The sequence below is a fragment of the Haemaphysalis longicornis genome, unplaced genomic scaffold (genome assembly GCF_048455015.1).
Source record: "Haemaphysalis longicornis isolate Haplotype H1 unplaced genomic scaffold, Haemaphysalis longicornis Haplotype H1 scaffold_2, whole genome shotgun sequence".
Taxonomy (NCBI): domain Eukaryota; kingdom Metazoa; phylum Arthropoda; class Arachnida; order Ixodida; family Ixodidae; genus Haemaphysalis; species Haemaphysalis longicornis.
In genome coordinates, this window is record NW_027526295.1 from 218,390,826 (window position 1) to 218,405,930 (window position 15,105).

Below are 15,105 nucleotides of genomic sequence, written 5' to 3' on the forward strand. Positions count from 1 at the left end.
CTCCTCGCCGCGCGAGCTGCGCTCTTCGCCGCTCACCACCTCTCCTCTCCGATAGCGAACACTCTCTCGCGAGGGGCATTGGATTGGATTCGACTGGCTTGGCTTGGATTTGGATTGGATCGGATTGGATTAAAGTGTATTGTGTTGGATTGTGTTGCGTCATAGCCGCACCACGTTGCGTCATAGCCGCGGCATGGGGTTCACGGCACGTTTCACGCGATGGGAGAATCAACCTAACGGAAACAACGGAACCCCCTATGCGTCGCATCTACACAGGGGTTCCCACGAGGGGAGGTGGGAGTAATTTGTTTTTTACTCCTGAAGTTACAAGGATTTTGTGTGAGGACACAAGCAAGTATACTTCGATGTAAATTGTAGAGACACCAGCCTACTCTCGAGCGGCATCGCAGAGTGGCACAGCCGTAAGGGCCACTAGGTTGGTGGGCCCGCAAAAATCCAAAACTTGTGTACAGTGCTGATGCATATATTGAATCAGCTTAGGAATGTGGGAACAATTTCTTATCTTAGAATTACTAAAATAATTTTTAGGCTCAGTGCAATCACCTATATTTATTCTGTGTATACTTTTATGTGTTTACTTTGATTGTGGGGTTTAACGCACCGACGCAACGCAGGCGATGAGGCGCGCCGTAGTGGAGGGCTCCGGATTAATTTTGACCACCTGGGGATCTTTATCGTGCGCCGAAATCTCGTACACACGGGCGTTTTTGCTTTTCGCCTCCATCAGAGAAAAGCGGCCGCCGCGGCCGGGAATCGAACCCGCGACCTTGTGCTCAGCAGCGCAACGCCTTAGCCACTGAGCCACCGCGGCGGGTTTTATGTGTTTACTTGACTAATAAACTAAATAATTGTACCTTTCACGAAACTGCTGAGTGCGTTTGAAAGTGCAATCTACAAGCTACAATTTCATGCATAGCAATGCTAAATGTGTCCAGTAGCTCAAGAGAAAAATGTGTTCTGGAAGCACTCAAAATTGGCTATTTTTCTGCGGTAACGAAAGAGTATCAGCAATATCAGCAGTTTCAGTCTAAAACAATGAAATTCTCCCTTTCCAACGAACAGATAGAAATTCTGCGCAGTGGTGACCAAACATTTTTCTTACTACGACATACTATCTCCACAACCTCCCATTGAGGAGGACACCACAAAGAAGCATAAAAAAAAAAAAAGAAAGTCTACAACAGCTCAAAGAACAGCATTCTGAGCAACAATCAATTTAAACTTCCAATTTCAAGTCTTAAAGGAGCCATGAAGACAAAACAAAAGTTTGTTTTATTTGAAAGATTAGGTGTTTTATAGTACCCCAAGCACGTTCCCGGAAGCAAACGATGATTTTTTCACTGAGAAATAAGGCAATTTAAGCCAAACTTTTAAATCTCCCGCTAAATTGTACATTTCGTGACATGACCAATGGAGTCATGAGCCGGCACGTTAAACAGATAGTATGTTGACTCCATATAGCACCCACACGTGGAAATAAACAGGAACCGGAACTCGTGCCGAAACACAGATGGCGGCCATTTTAAAAATACTAGTAAAACCTAGTACACCCGCTGCCCTAGTGATGGAATCGCCTGATCTGAACCACAAAGCTCTTGCCGAGGAGCTTGGGCTTGCATTTAACAACCTCCCACCACTTGAATGCTCAATGCTTCCAAGTGCACGAGCGGCAGGAGTTGTGGGATACACGGATGGACCGGAAAGCGACCTGCGACCATTCCGCGATACTCACAACAGACGAACGCCCAGCCGTCAGCACCGCTGCCTCGTCAGCCCCGTCGCGACGGACGGCACGTATGTGCCGTATTTTTATTACGGTTAATAATAGTTCAATTTCAGTAGCAGTATCGCTTATGCCAGTTGGCCAGCGTCGTTTATGGGAAAGCCGTTCGCGCGAGCTCTCTGCTCTGACCACAAAGATACGAGCGTCAATGCGCGGTGTGTACGGTATTTTTTTTTTTCCAAGCTCAGAGCGCTTTGACGAAGTCGGCGGTGAGCGGCGGCAAGTCCCAGGAGTGAGCTAACGTAAGGGTCCCTGCCGTAATCACTTCGTCGGAAATGAAGCGAGCACACTCTTACTTCTTTTAGCTCTATTTCTCCTCCGTTTGCAAAGTTCACAAAATGTAGCCACTTGCTTCGCCGAGGTTCGTCGTTGGGTAGCACATGAAAGGAGATCTCCTCACCGGCGGGGATGTCGCACTCCCTCAACGATTTGCCCATACTACATGGGCATTTCAGGACGCAGCAACGAAATTTCATTGTAAAGTACTCGAACAAACTGAAGTTTTCAGTGGTTGTAAACTGAAACCGAGCTTGTAACGACAGCAGCAAGCCAGCACGACCACCATTCCGAAACTGCAACAAGGGGCACAATCTCGTCGCTGCTTGCTGTTCCTTACTCCCCTCGTTTCTATTTTTACCTTTGCTAGTTGGCGATATGACGCCAACTTCCTGTCAAAGGATTAAGATACCAAGCAAGGTCGCGGCTGTGCGTGCTAGAACGGTTCATTGGCCCTAATGAGCCTCGAACCCTAAAATTCGTCTGCGCGACGGCGAGATGTCCAGCTCAGCCGGCGGTAGTTTCGTACGCATTCACATACATGTTTGCGTGTTCGTTCGGAACTTCAGCCGTTTACTCCACCGTTCTCAGTGTCATAAAAGAAATGTCACATGTGCACTATCTTTCACGGGCATATAGCTCACTATGCAAACTGGCAAGCCCTGCCTAACTTGCGTTTGCTTTTGCCGGCCTCCGCCAATCGCAGAGCATTCTAGTATGACATCATAGGTTCTGTTGCGGGAAATGAGCTAGTGGGTCGCATGGTCATTCCCTTTTTTCCTAATTATGTCGCTTATTTGAGCGAAGTTTGCGTTAAAAGTGGTGTCAGCATGGCTTTAACGAGGCAATCTTTCGAATGAACCAAATTTGTGTTTTTTTCTTTTAACACGCTGAAGAAACAAACGATCCATGATGCAAGTTGCGGTAAAAACTCTGAATTAGCCTATGTTACTTGGCATCCTCTTTTTAAATGCCAATTGCACTCCCATTATTCATAGTCTATAATTATTTGTTTACACTCATGAAATAACCGCGGCAAAGTCGTAAGCCTGGTAGCCGCATAATCCATCAACTGCCAGGATTCGAAGAAGTTCTGCAGCAGACAACGTTGCAATCTGGCAAAGTGTCGCCAAAACAAGTTCCTGGCATGCCAGTGACAAAGAACAGAAACCCGGCAGAAACTCGTGGAGCTTGTGCTTCTCCCGCAACTGGACAGACTAGTTTCAGACAAGCTTTTGTCAAAAGTATTACCGGTAAGCATGCACCATCGGTAAGCATACACACTACACCTAGTGCTCTCAATGAAAGTCAAACCAATCGAATGTATCATATGCATGGACATAGGATAAGTAATCGCGGACGCTCAATTGAAGCAGTGCTATTTCAACGAGCAGCCATGATATAGGTGTGGAAGAAGCATAGGATTGTTCGTTAAGTTCCGTTTTTCAATTTGACACACTGACATGTTTTTGCCTGAAGTCTGAACAATAGTGCGTTCACGAAACAGTTCCTGACCTCAAGCATTATTTGATCGTGTTGTTACCACAGCTGAAGTGATAAATTTACAGTCATGCTCAGCATACGCATTTTGCTAAATTAAGGGGGGACATGGCTCTTAAAACAATTTCTTTTAATTTGTAACCAAACTTTGTAAAACTTGTCCGTCTTGCTGTTTTTCCCCCACTGATTTCAAATATGGCATTATTTTTTTAGTTTGTCAATTAGTTCCCAAGATAATCAGAGGTAATTGCCCTTTTTGGAGGAACAAGAGACAAAAGAGTGTTGGTCATAAAACTACTCTTTACATTTTCCAACACTATCAACCCTGGTGAGTGCAATAAGAGAATCGGTTTTTTGATGCATCGCGCTTGGAACTAATTTTACAGCTCATTAAAATTCAGTGTTTGAAATGGGCACTCAAAATGGTTCCTTGCCACTGGTGCCACCAAGGTCTAATGAGCTGTAAAATTAGTTCCAAACAATGCGTCAAAAAACTAATTCTCTTATTGCCCTTACCAGGGTTCTTAGTGTTGGAAAATGTAAAGACTAGTTTTATGACCAACACTCTTTTGTCTATTGTTCCTCCAAAAATGGTTAACAAACCTAATTATCTCGGGAACTAATTGATGAACAAAAAAAATAATGCCATATTTGAAATCTGTGGGGGAAAAGCACCAAGACCGACTAGTTTTACAAAGTTTACTTAAAAATTAAAAAAGTTTTTTTTTTTTTAAGAGCAGTGTCCTCCCTTAAGCTAAGGTAACAAACTAAGTGTTGTGATGTACGATCAGCTTTTTTCTTTTTACAGACCTTCATTTAAGTGCCCTGTCTGCATTCACATCTCTATGCCTGTCAGGGAATCTTAAAAGTCAGTTTTTTTCCCCCAAGAGAAAATGTGTCCGCAGTAACTCACCTTTCAGCGCAAGTAGTGCTGGTACATTCCTGGAAAGAAAGAAGAAAATAAGCAAAGTCTATGCGAGAAAAGCAAGGCTTCAAAATTAGTGGTACTGGCAATTCAAATCAACTGAGCTCAAACCGTTCTTTCTTTCAGCTGTTAAACCGGTTTGCTCTGCACTAAAGTGGCTATGAAGCTCAAAAAATTGCGCTGTTGTGTAGAGTTGAGCCAACTTGTGTCAAACCAATGTTCAAAGGGTATTTGCTTGAGACATGTAATACCCGTCACACGGGCACTTTCAATCGCGATTGAGTCGATCCGGATCGAGCGCAATTCGGATCGGGCCTCTGCTACACGGCAGTTTCAATCGCGATAGAGCTCGATCCCGCTTGAACTCAATCCTGGTTTCTCAAGCGCGATCGAGGCTTCCAAGCGCAATCAACGAAAGCGGGGATACTCTCGTCCCTGCTGAGTAATGACACAGAATGTGACAACTTCAACTAGCGCCACCAATTGTGTCAAATAACTTGACCCAAATAAGCGGGAGGTAATATTTACATAGTTACGTATACCTACGACCGCACGAAGTTACCAGACGCCGGCCACAAGTACATTGTTAGCGCCAGCTAGCGTACACGAGTGCAACCCGTGCAACTTCTCGATTGCGATTGAAATGTGCCATGTAGCAGCGGCAGTGCGTCGAGCGCGCTCGAAAACTCGATCGCGATTCACTCCAATCGCGATTGAAAGTGCTCACGTGACAGGGGTATTACAGTAATACCCCTGTCAAACGTGCCTACTTAAGTGCACTTAAGGGGGGACGAGGGTCTTAAAACTAACTTTTTTATTTATGGGTAGAAACTTATGAAAATTTGCGCACGGATGTGCTTTTCTCTGTAGATTTCAAATATGCAATTATATTTGAGCTGGTGCTGTTAGTTCAAAAGTTATGATACAAAGTCTAAGGCACAATTAGGTAATTTCTTACGCAGCTTTAATGAACTTTCGCATTGCATTTTGTCGCTTTTAATTACATGAATGGATAGCCAGAGAGTTCCCATACCCGATGACATTCTTCGTTTTTCTCTAAAGTCACGGCATCCTAAAAAAATATGTCAAGTACAAAAAATGGCAGTATTGGATATTTTGGCTCATCAATATAACTGCAAGTCATTATTTATGCGTAGCCTAAACAGAAAAACTAAGAATGTCATCGGCTGCCTCAGGCTGTACTGAAAAAAATGGTACCAAGATTGACCTTATGAAGCAAAAAGAAGTTTCCAAAAAGCTGCGTAAGGCTGAGGGAAGTGACCAAAAATATGAAACTGAGAAAACTGCATTTGAAGTTTGGCCATGTGTTATGAGATGAACCGTCAGTAGTGTAGCTTCAAAATTTCCCAGTAACAAAGACATGTTCTTCCCATTTTCAAATCTGTCTTTGGATTCCAAAAATGCCAACTAGAACTGGAGATACAAAAGGCCAAGTAACGGACCCCATCAGGAATTTAGCAAAATTTATCGACTTCGAATCTGTTGGCATTTTGTTAGCTTTGTGAAATCTGGTGGCGTCTTGCTGGCGTCGTGAAAACTGCAACAGTCCTTCGTGAAGTGCCATCATCTATTACAGTGCACTGTGGTACCCAGAATATTGTGCACGGCAAAAGTGTGAGGGTGAAACTTGCTTTAGGTGCCCCCCCTTTTTTTGTTCTTTGGTGAGGCTATTTCATTCGCGGTTTTTATGCTGGAAGTTTGAGAGGATACAGTGGTGGGACACTGCGCAGTGTGTTTTCCGCAAATGCATCATGTTGTTGGCCTCAAAAGGGTCTTTTGGGTAAAATAAATGTAGCCGAAAGGCAAACTTTCTTGGCCTATGGGGATAAACCCATAGACGCCTTTTTCCTTCAAGCCGTGCATGGTGCGGCTATCTCCATCGGACATCACGGTTGTGTACCGCAGCCCATTCTTGGAGAGCGAGCGCTTGAACATTATCAGGGCTGCCTCTACCTCCATGCGTCCTGCACCACAGTCAATGTTTCGCTGACACTCATGGTCTGCCAGCCAATCTTCGTAGCCCTCATCTGAAGTTTTGGGTCGGATGGCGCAACCTAAGCAAAAGTTAGAGAGGACTACATGATCAATCACCAAGCCGGTGTACACTTCAATGATGCAGCCCACTCCAATGTGTGACAACCATCCCCTTGTCATCCACGTGCCATCAAACATCACATCTACGTTGTTTGGCGGCTGACCAAGGTCCGAGTACAAGTCCTTGATGGCACGCACACTATCAGCTTCAGAGGCTGCTGCAGTGTCCTCGCAAACCTGAACCACTTTCCTCAAGTGCGCTTGGAATGAATGTCTTGTGGTGCAGGCCTCTGTGGGACAAGTTCATACCAGCACAAAAATCTGACAGAGCAGTCACCCCCTTCCCGATGCTTTGAATACTTTTCAAAGCCCTCATATTCGCTTCAAAAAGAGTGATATTGCCAGATCCTTCGGTCGTTGGCGAGGAAAAACGTTCTACACGGTGTTCACAAACCGAGCACGTCACCTCGAGCTTCACGGCGAGGCCGTACTGCCGGTCAGGCTTCCTCAAATCCGGCGCCGCCAGCCCGCACTTGCCGCACCTGACGTGCGCAAAAAGGTCCTTCAGCATTGCAAAATCCCCTAAGACAAAATCTGTGCCGGATTCTTCCTCTGAGTGCGCCAAATCCACTTCAAGGAGGTCGAATTTCCGCTGCGTTGCTGACTTGGTCTCCATTCCGCACTTGACCTCTCCGCTTGTTCCGTACGCGCGGCGATCTCCTCCGCCGTGTAATACCTCGTGTCAAGCCGGCAGGACGTGCTTGGACCAGGTATGGATTCCGGAGGTGGTTGGTCAGGCGATGGGGCAGGCGAGGCAATACGAGGCGGCGAACGATTCTCATCCGGCGGAGTCGAGCGGCCCGAAGTCGCACCACGCGACCTTGGGATAGGCGGACGACGCTTTCGCTTCCCGTGTGCATGACGGGTCGTCTTCTTCAAACGTACGTCTCCTGGCATCATTCACGAAAGTACGCGATGGAAGAATTAGAGGAAACTGTAAAAAAAAACTGCTCTAAGCGAGCGCGGCGCCAGAAGAGCGGACTTCGTCAGACGAGCGTAGCAGACCGCCATGACAGCAGTCGCGCCGACCAATGGGAGGGGTCGTACGGCGAACTCAAACCGCGCGCGCCCGCTCTAGCCAATCGGCGGCCGAGAAGGTGCCTTCGGAAAACTGGCAAGGGGGGTCGTTCTACTCAAGCGACGCCATTTTGAGATATCGCAAAATGCGCACAAAGAAACAAGCTTCAAAACAAGACCAAGATGGCGGCGATCGGTCGGCTGCTTCGCCCGCGGGGCGCGCGGGAATTTGAAGCAACTTTTGCCCAATTCGGGGCATTTCGTGGCCCTCGAGGCGTTTCAAAACATGATTTTAGAGTATTTCCCGATGGAATTTCGCGTTGATATTTTGAAGGCAGGTGCTTGAAGGTACAATAATTCCAAAAATTGGATTTTCTCAAAATCGATATTTTGGCCATTTTTGACCATTCTAAGACCCGCGTCCCCCCTTAAGCCGAGTGCAATCGGGCTCCCCGAATGACACTTTGGCAGCGCGCTGCTAAACGACGAAATAAAGTGCTCTTCGCCGCGATGTCAGTGACGATAGTCGGTGTAAATATTACGAAAAATTACTTGAAATTCCCCCTCTTGACCATGTGAGAAACAATGTAAACATTTCGTTGTGTTTGCATTGTTGAAAATCGCAATCGGCGCCTCGCACAAGTCCACGAAAAACAGAGTCGGGACAACGACTGCAGCGGCGCTGATATCTTCACTGTTATTCACTGTGCAGCGAATATCAGCGGCATTATCGTTTGAAGAAAATTATCTGAAAGCGTGGAATATAACAGAGAAGGCTGAAGCAGGAACACAATCACGGGGCCACAAGAAACCACCTACAAGAACGCCGCAGAGAATGGCCGCCATGGAGCAAACCCCACCAGGCGATCGTTGAGAGAGAGGTTATTTTATTGTTTTTCATCGCTGCTTCTCTTTTTGTAAAAGTTAACAATATGTCTATAATTACCTTCTAACATTACTTATTATCATCTAAACGCTCGTGGTTCCTCGTTGTTTTTCCCGATTTTCGGACTTCTCCTCAAGAGATTACTCACTCGGCAAGCTGGCCCCGGTTAGTGTGTTTGGGGAACACACTCAGCTTAAAGCGAGTTCTTTGTAAAGTGTCATTCGTGTTTGCCGTTCAGCCGCTCTCGAATGACATTTTAGCCGAGTGATCTCTATGGAAGTGCACTTAAAGAGGCACGTTTGACAGGGGTATAAGACGGCATGGCCTCCTCATAGGAGGTTAGGTTACAGACTTGTTTTGCTGACAGGTACGGCAACCATTTGCAGTCAAGCTTCACTCCGTCTCCACAGGCAATATTGTGAGTGCTTGGTTGCTTCATGCATGATCAAAGTTCCTTTTTCCTCTTTCCTTTTTCTCATTAAAACACTTTAGTTGTAGTTCAAGACCAATTCAAGAACTTAAAAGGTGCATTTCCTATCATTCAGCACACTGTCTGCTGCCTGCTATACTCTTCGTAGTAGGCTTTGTTTCTTTCAACAAGAAGCCTCTGCTACAGCATGCGAGCTAGCATACAGGATCTTGGGCGAACAGTGACTAGCTACTCTAGAGCAAGAACTTCCAATCTGTACAAATCACCTAGTAGTGCTTGAAGACACATGCATGTTAAATTAACTAAAACTTGAAAAAGCCTACCGGTGATACTTGAAAGTTCGAACTCAAGCTTTTTTGTTTCTTTTTGTTGAAGGTTTTTATCCAAACCAAAAGGTACCAAGGTAATCTAAAGGGCAGACATGAGCTTTATTCACTGCAGAATGACAGAATGCAAACTCCCATTGTAGGTATCCTACACATGATTTCCCTTTACTAACCCCTGAGAAAAAAACAGGACGTTGCTATGCTGAAGTTCAAGCACCATTCTATTGTCAATTGTTTAGGGCCATAGCTACTTGCACCTCAGACACACACGTCATGGGACGAGAGTTCACAAGCTGCCAAGGAATATACTGGCAATACTCACGCTGCTCCTACACTGCACACTGTCAAGTGGAGGGGGCACTGCTGACCTTCGAAGCCTTTCTTCTCTCTGGAGGACCCTCTCAAAGTTCTCCTCCGACATGGCTACGAAGAAAAGAAAAAGAAGACCTTTAGTATTTGTGGCCACCAACCAACAATGAACAATTGGAAGATGATACGAGGACAAAAGGTGAGACACCACAGCGCTGGCCATAGCTGTGGTGCATTCCCCTCTGTCCCCGCCCATGCCATTTTGCACTGTTCATTCAAACACCACTACCAACTAGTAAGAATTACGATTCTCCTGGCTGACTGCATTCAACCATTCAATTTAGACAGAAGGATCTCTAGCCCAGGAACGATTATGGCTTTGAAAGGCACAGGATGCAGATCCACAAAATGTACCGTATTTACACGATTGTAGGTCGACCCATTTTTTCAAGTTTGACAATCCAATGTTGGGGGGTCGACTTAGAATCGAAATCGAACTTTGTGTTGCTTGCAACGACAAGAGATGAGAAATCAGGGGTGCTACGAGCTGGGAAAGGCGTAACACCCTCGTTTCTCTGGTTACAGTCGAAGCATAGCATTTATCGACTGCATACATTCTAGAGTCAATAAAGCTGATGCCGACTATGAAAGTTGGCGTTTTCGATCTGTGTGCTTTGTCCACCGTACCTAGAGCGAGCGGCTAACCCTCCACCAGTGCGTTCGGAAATGTACTGAATGTGATATGATTGTGCCCACGTCAGCACCGTGCATTGATTCAAGGGATTCGGTAATACAGTGTAGACCGCTTATAACGTATGTCGCGGGAGCCGCAAAAATCCGCACTATAAGCGGTACCGCACTATAACCAAAACGTGCGCAAATTCAACCAAATCGCAACTTACCTCTCAAGTCATCCTAAATTTTTTATCACCCAAACGCACAGCACCTAAAAACGAAGGCAGGGTCTTTATTTCGTATTATTTTTAACATCAGCCGCTGCTGCAGGGTCTCACATAGCAAAAGTGCGGTCTTACAAACGGCGAGTGCGGCTTCAACTTCCGTTGTGTTTGTGTTTTGAAAGATCATGGCTGTGTTTTTTGCGTCTATGAAGATGCCGCAGGGCATGATAAGAAAGGCCAGCGGGATTTTTTTTTACCCCACCTTATGTTCACGATGCTGAAGGCGGATGCTTATCAGCGCAACGTACTGGTAATGGAAACCTTCGCACGGCTCGCTTGTTCGGAGAGAGCGGTGGCTTATTTGCACAATGTTCTAAAGCGTGAACCGCATGGAGCGATTTCTCGCGAAAAGTCAACGCCGGCGCGTATACAACTGCCGTAATGTGTGCGGCGCAGTAAGAGGCGGCAACATGGCGTCGGCACTGGCCGTGAAGCGGTGCAGGCAGCTCCAGCGACAACATCTAACCGCATGCTGAAATGCCGCACGAGGTGCAAGCGAAGATGCTCATGCAAGAGAAGAGCTGATAATGTGACCGCAAAGTTGAATATAAACTGCCATCCACGCTGCTTGTGAAAGCGCCTATCAAAAAATACGGCGGTGGTAAGCCTAAACTAAAGTCCCTTCGTCTGATCGAGGGACTTTAGCCTAAACACCTCTGGCGCGGCTAGCCAGCTCGGGGCACTTCGAATCTCCCGCCATTAGGTGCGCGTCTTTCCATTGGTGCAAGTCGTCAGGCTCCTCCCACTGCCACGCGAAGAAGCCACCGCGAGCGCGGAATCGTAAACGCGAGCATAAAAAAAAAACGCACGCGCAACGCCGATGTGCACAATTCGTGTGCGAAAACTGGCCATGCGGTTCACGATTAATAGACACAACTTGCCACGCGCGGACGGGGAGTCGGTCGCTATCTTCCGAGGTGCATCAAGCAAGGTCAGTTGTGGTTATCACGTACGCGCGAACTAAAGGGTGCCTATTTTTTTTCTTCTGTGTCGAAGTTAGAGGAGCGCAAGGGGTGTGCGCTGCATCAGATGGCCGATTTCATCATCTTTTTTTTTCTTTTGCTACCCTAAAACAATGCCCCAGCTGCGCCGGTCGATCAGCAGACCCGTCGAAAAACCGCACTATAAACGGTATTGTGGTTCGGCCACCCTCATCTTAAGCGGTATGCTTATGCATTGAGTTCTATGGGAGGCAAACCGGTGGTCACAAAAACCTGCGTTATATCCAGTTCCGCACTATAAGCGGTTACGTTATAAATGGTCTACACTGTACTCACTTTGTTTATTAGAGATGAACAAAACGCTTCTTCGATGCGAGTAACATACTCGCGAAGCAAAGAAAATCGTGAGTGGCGACTAGTGTCAGCCGCCATGTTTGTTTTGATATCGCGTGGCGGTGCCGCTGCCGGTAGCTTCGATGGGTGTCATCTAACAGTGAATGTTTTCATGATTGGGAATAAAGTTTCCCGCTCAACCCACAGCGCATGGTTATTCCGCATGCTTATACAAAAGCAGTTTTTTTTTTTTTCAACACCTACTGCACGCACCGCGCACAATACGGCTCTTGAGGGAGCATCAATCATTCATGGAAGCGCCACCGTATGGGGAAGGGCTTCATCTTGTGGTACAGTCTACGCTCGTTACAGCGGATCCGGCAACAACGGCCTTCCGGTTACAACAGACCATTTCTGTTGGCTTGTCTGGTCCCCATGCATTTTAAACGGAGTCCACTCCGCTCACAACGGACCCGGCTAGAGCAGACTATCGGCTACAACAGACTAAAATTTAGGCTAAAATTGTTTCGACTGAACGTTTATAGCGGACTTCCGCGGGGCCGGCACCCGATGTGCTTTTTCTTTGTTTATTTTGGCAAGAAAACTATTATGTCTGGCAACATTGCTGGCAGCCGGGTCGTTGGCGCAGCCAAGCCAAGCCAGTGGCTTTTTTTTTTTTTTTGTGCGCCCAGCGGCATGAGCGGCAGGGTAGCTGATTTCACTGTCGGATAAATTAAGCGTAATTAACGCCGTTGAACATGGGGAAAAACAGGCTGACATTGCCAGAAGTACAGGCCTGTCTAAGCAGAGTGTCCGCTCTACCGTCATGAACAAGGCCGCTGCCGATAAACGCGACTCCGGTGAGATTGAAAACAGGGCTATCGAATACTCGAAGTGGTGCACTTGGAGGCGAGTCTGCCCTCGTCAGTTTTTTTATGTAATAAAAAACTCGGGTTCAGTGAAGTTCGGCTTTTATTATTCCCACGCATGCATCGTTCCCGTTCCGTTCGGTGAAAAAGGTAAGAAATGCCTTAAGTAGGGGTTGTTCCCCATCCATTGTGTGCAATCTGCCGGTAACCGTGCGCAATCCAACTGGTCTAACTTTCGATTTTACAGCTGTCCGTCATCAGATTATTTCATTACAGCTGTTTCAATGATTAGAATAAAATCGCTAAAAATGTGGAAGCTGCCTTGAGGGAACGTCAGACAGCTATTTGATTTGTTTGACGAACGGTTTCGGGAAAACCTGCCTCGTCGTGAGGGGATTTAAAAGAGCCTAGCTAATGCTGATGGGCACGACCGATGTTTTATAGCTGGTTTATAATTGCGCTTAATTATATTCTTGCTTTACTTGCTCAGCTTATCTTGCGTCTTTACACGCTTGACCGCATGCGCTAGGCCTTTTCGAAGTGCCGGTGCTAAGCTTTGGAAACGGTGTTTACGCAATTCTTTGCCGTCGCGCGAACACTGTGTAGAGGTGCTGCAGGAGTGTAGAAACAAAGTGTATGTACTATGCATGCAATATCAATCAAAGTACCCACTGTAAGGCTCATACCCCCCTCACCCCCCCCGTCGGATACTGCATACTTCGCCTACAGCGGACGTTTTTTTTCCGGATTCAGGGGGTCCGTTGTAACGGGTGTAGACTGTACAATCTTCTAGGTGGCCGCGTTGCCGCACGTTCTTGTGTCACTTCTGTGTTGTGCTGAATCGTCCTGTCTGTCATAAGTGCCCTGGGCCGTCACCCCCGGAAAATTTTTCGGCCCGAAGAACTCTTTTGGCGCTCGTTCACAGCAGCATTCAAACGGGCTGCGTCCTGCACTCGCATTTTTTTTTTTTGAGAGATGCAATTTTGGGGAGGTCGACCTACATTAGAGTTGACTTACAATCGTGTAAATACGGTACGCAAGTACCTTAGAAACAAATATCAAAAGTTGAAAGGTTGTGGGTGGCTGTGGCAGTTGGGTCACTAAAAAAATGAATGACCAGTGGTGTCAGATGGAGAATATTTTCTCTTTGAGGTTTTTTTTTTCTTGGTTGCCAGGAGAAAAAAAATGCCCCCTTTTCATTTTTCACAGCGTACACCTGTCAAATATTAGATATGATTTTAAAAAAGAAAATTCAGCTTTTCTGGTATAGAAAAACAAATAGCATCCTGTCATTAATCGCCAACTCTAAAAGCACATCTTTTCGAGTTTTAGCTGGAATTGCACAAAATTTAAAAGGCACTCAGAGTGCTGGCACCTTCCACGAGCAGCATTCCTGCAGTTTAGGCTGAAATAAAAGCATTGAAAAACACTGACATGAGATGTTTCATCTCTGTTGCTTTACAATTCCCCACTGACGGTTTGTGACAGCTCAAATTGTAGTGCAGACAAATCTACAGGGCAGCAGTAACCATTTCCACCGTTTCCTATTGCTGCCTGCCAAGAGTTCATTTGCTTTCTCGGTGTTTCCACCTACCAAGACAGATTATCTTGTTTCCACAGTTTAAATGTCCCTTTAACTCGCAGCGGAGCAATCTTTGATAGGTAGTGTGCACTGACGACTGGTTTCCCATCGAAATTTGTTTGCAGAACTGCTGCCCCGCCCTGCAGTGTTTAACTGTGAATTCTTTGAGTCTGCATCGACCACTGCGAATTCTAGATAACTGATGATGATAGCTACCCATTTATTGGCACAAGGCCAACAAGGGGAAAAGAGGTGCCAAGAACTCTTACATGCCACAGCATGCTCGTGCAACAAAGGAACTCTTCGTATTCACAGCTCTCCACTTTAAGGTAAAGCACTTTACAGACACTGCAGCAATCAGCATGTCCAGTCTCAAAATGCACCGCAGAGGCCCATCATGCAAAGTTCTCAAGACCACCGAGAAGTCAGGTGACCGCCTCACCCTGGAAAGACTCGCTCTCCTCAAGCACCGTCGACAGTCGGCCCTGTCCTGGGAAATCGGGGAGGGGGTCGTCCACCAAACCAGTCAATGAGGCCGACCGCTCCAGGCTTAGGGGGAGCAGCATGGGACCCGCAGGCCTGCTCGTCGAGGTACGGGGTGCTGCCCAAGTCTCCCGGCGCTGCCTTCGCCACTGCGAGGCAAGGCACAAACAGGCCCAAGTGTTGGCGCACAAGCAAAAATATGTTTATAACATAACCACTTATAGTGCGAGACCGGATATAATGCGGGATTTTCTGACCACCGGATAACCTCCCATAGAACTTAATGCACAAACATGCGCTTAAAACGCCGTTGCCCAAGGCACAATACCGTTTATAGAGCAGCTTTTTGG

General features: G+C 46.6%; 1 protein-coding gene across 1 annotated transcript in view; it reads right to left on the bottom strand.

Moving 5' to 3' along the window:
- Positions 1-15,105, bottom strand: part of LOC144169915 (uncharacterized) — a 68,937-nt gene that overhangs the window by 28,910 nt on the left and 24,922 nt on the right. Inside the window, exons 13-15 of the mRNA XM_077699363.1 lie at positions 14,715-14,904; positions 9,602-9,702; positions 4,494-4,522 (exon numbers count right to left, since the gene is read on the bottom strand). Of these exons, the coding sequence (XP_077555489.1) occupies positions 4,494-4,522; positions 9,602-9,702; positions 14,715-14,904 (320 nt within the window). The remainder of the gene's footprint in view (positions 1-4,493; positions 4,523-9,601; positions 9,703-14,714; positions 14,905-15,105) is intronic.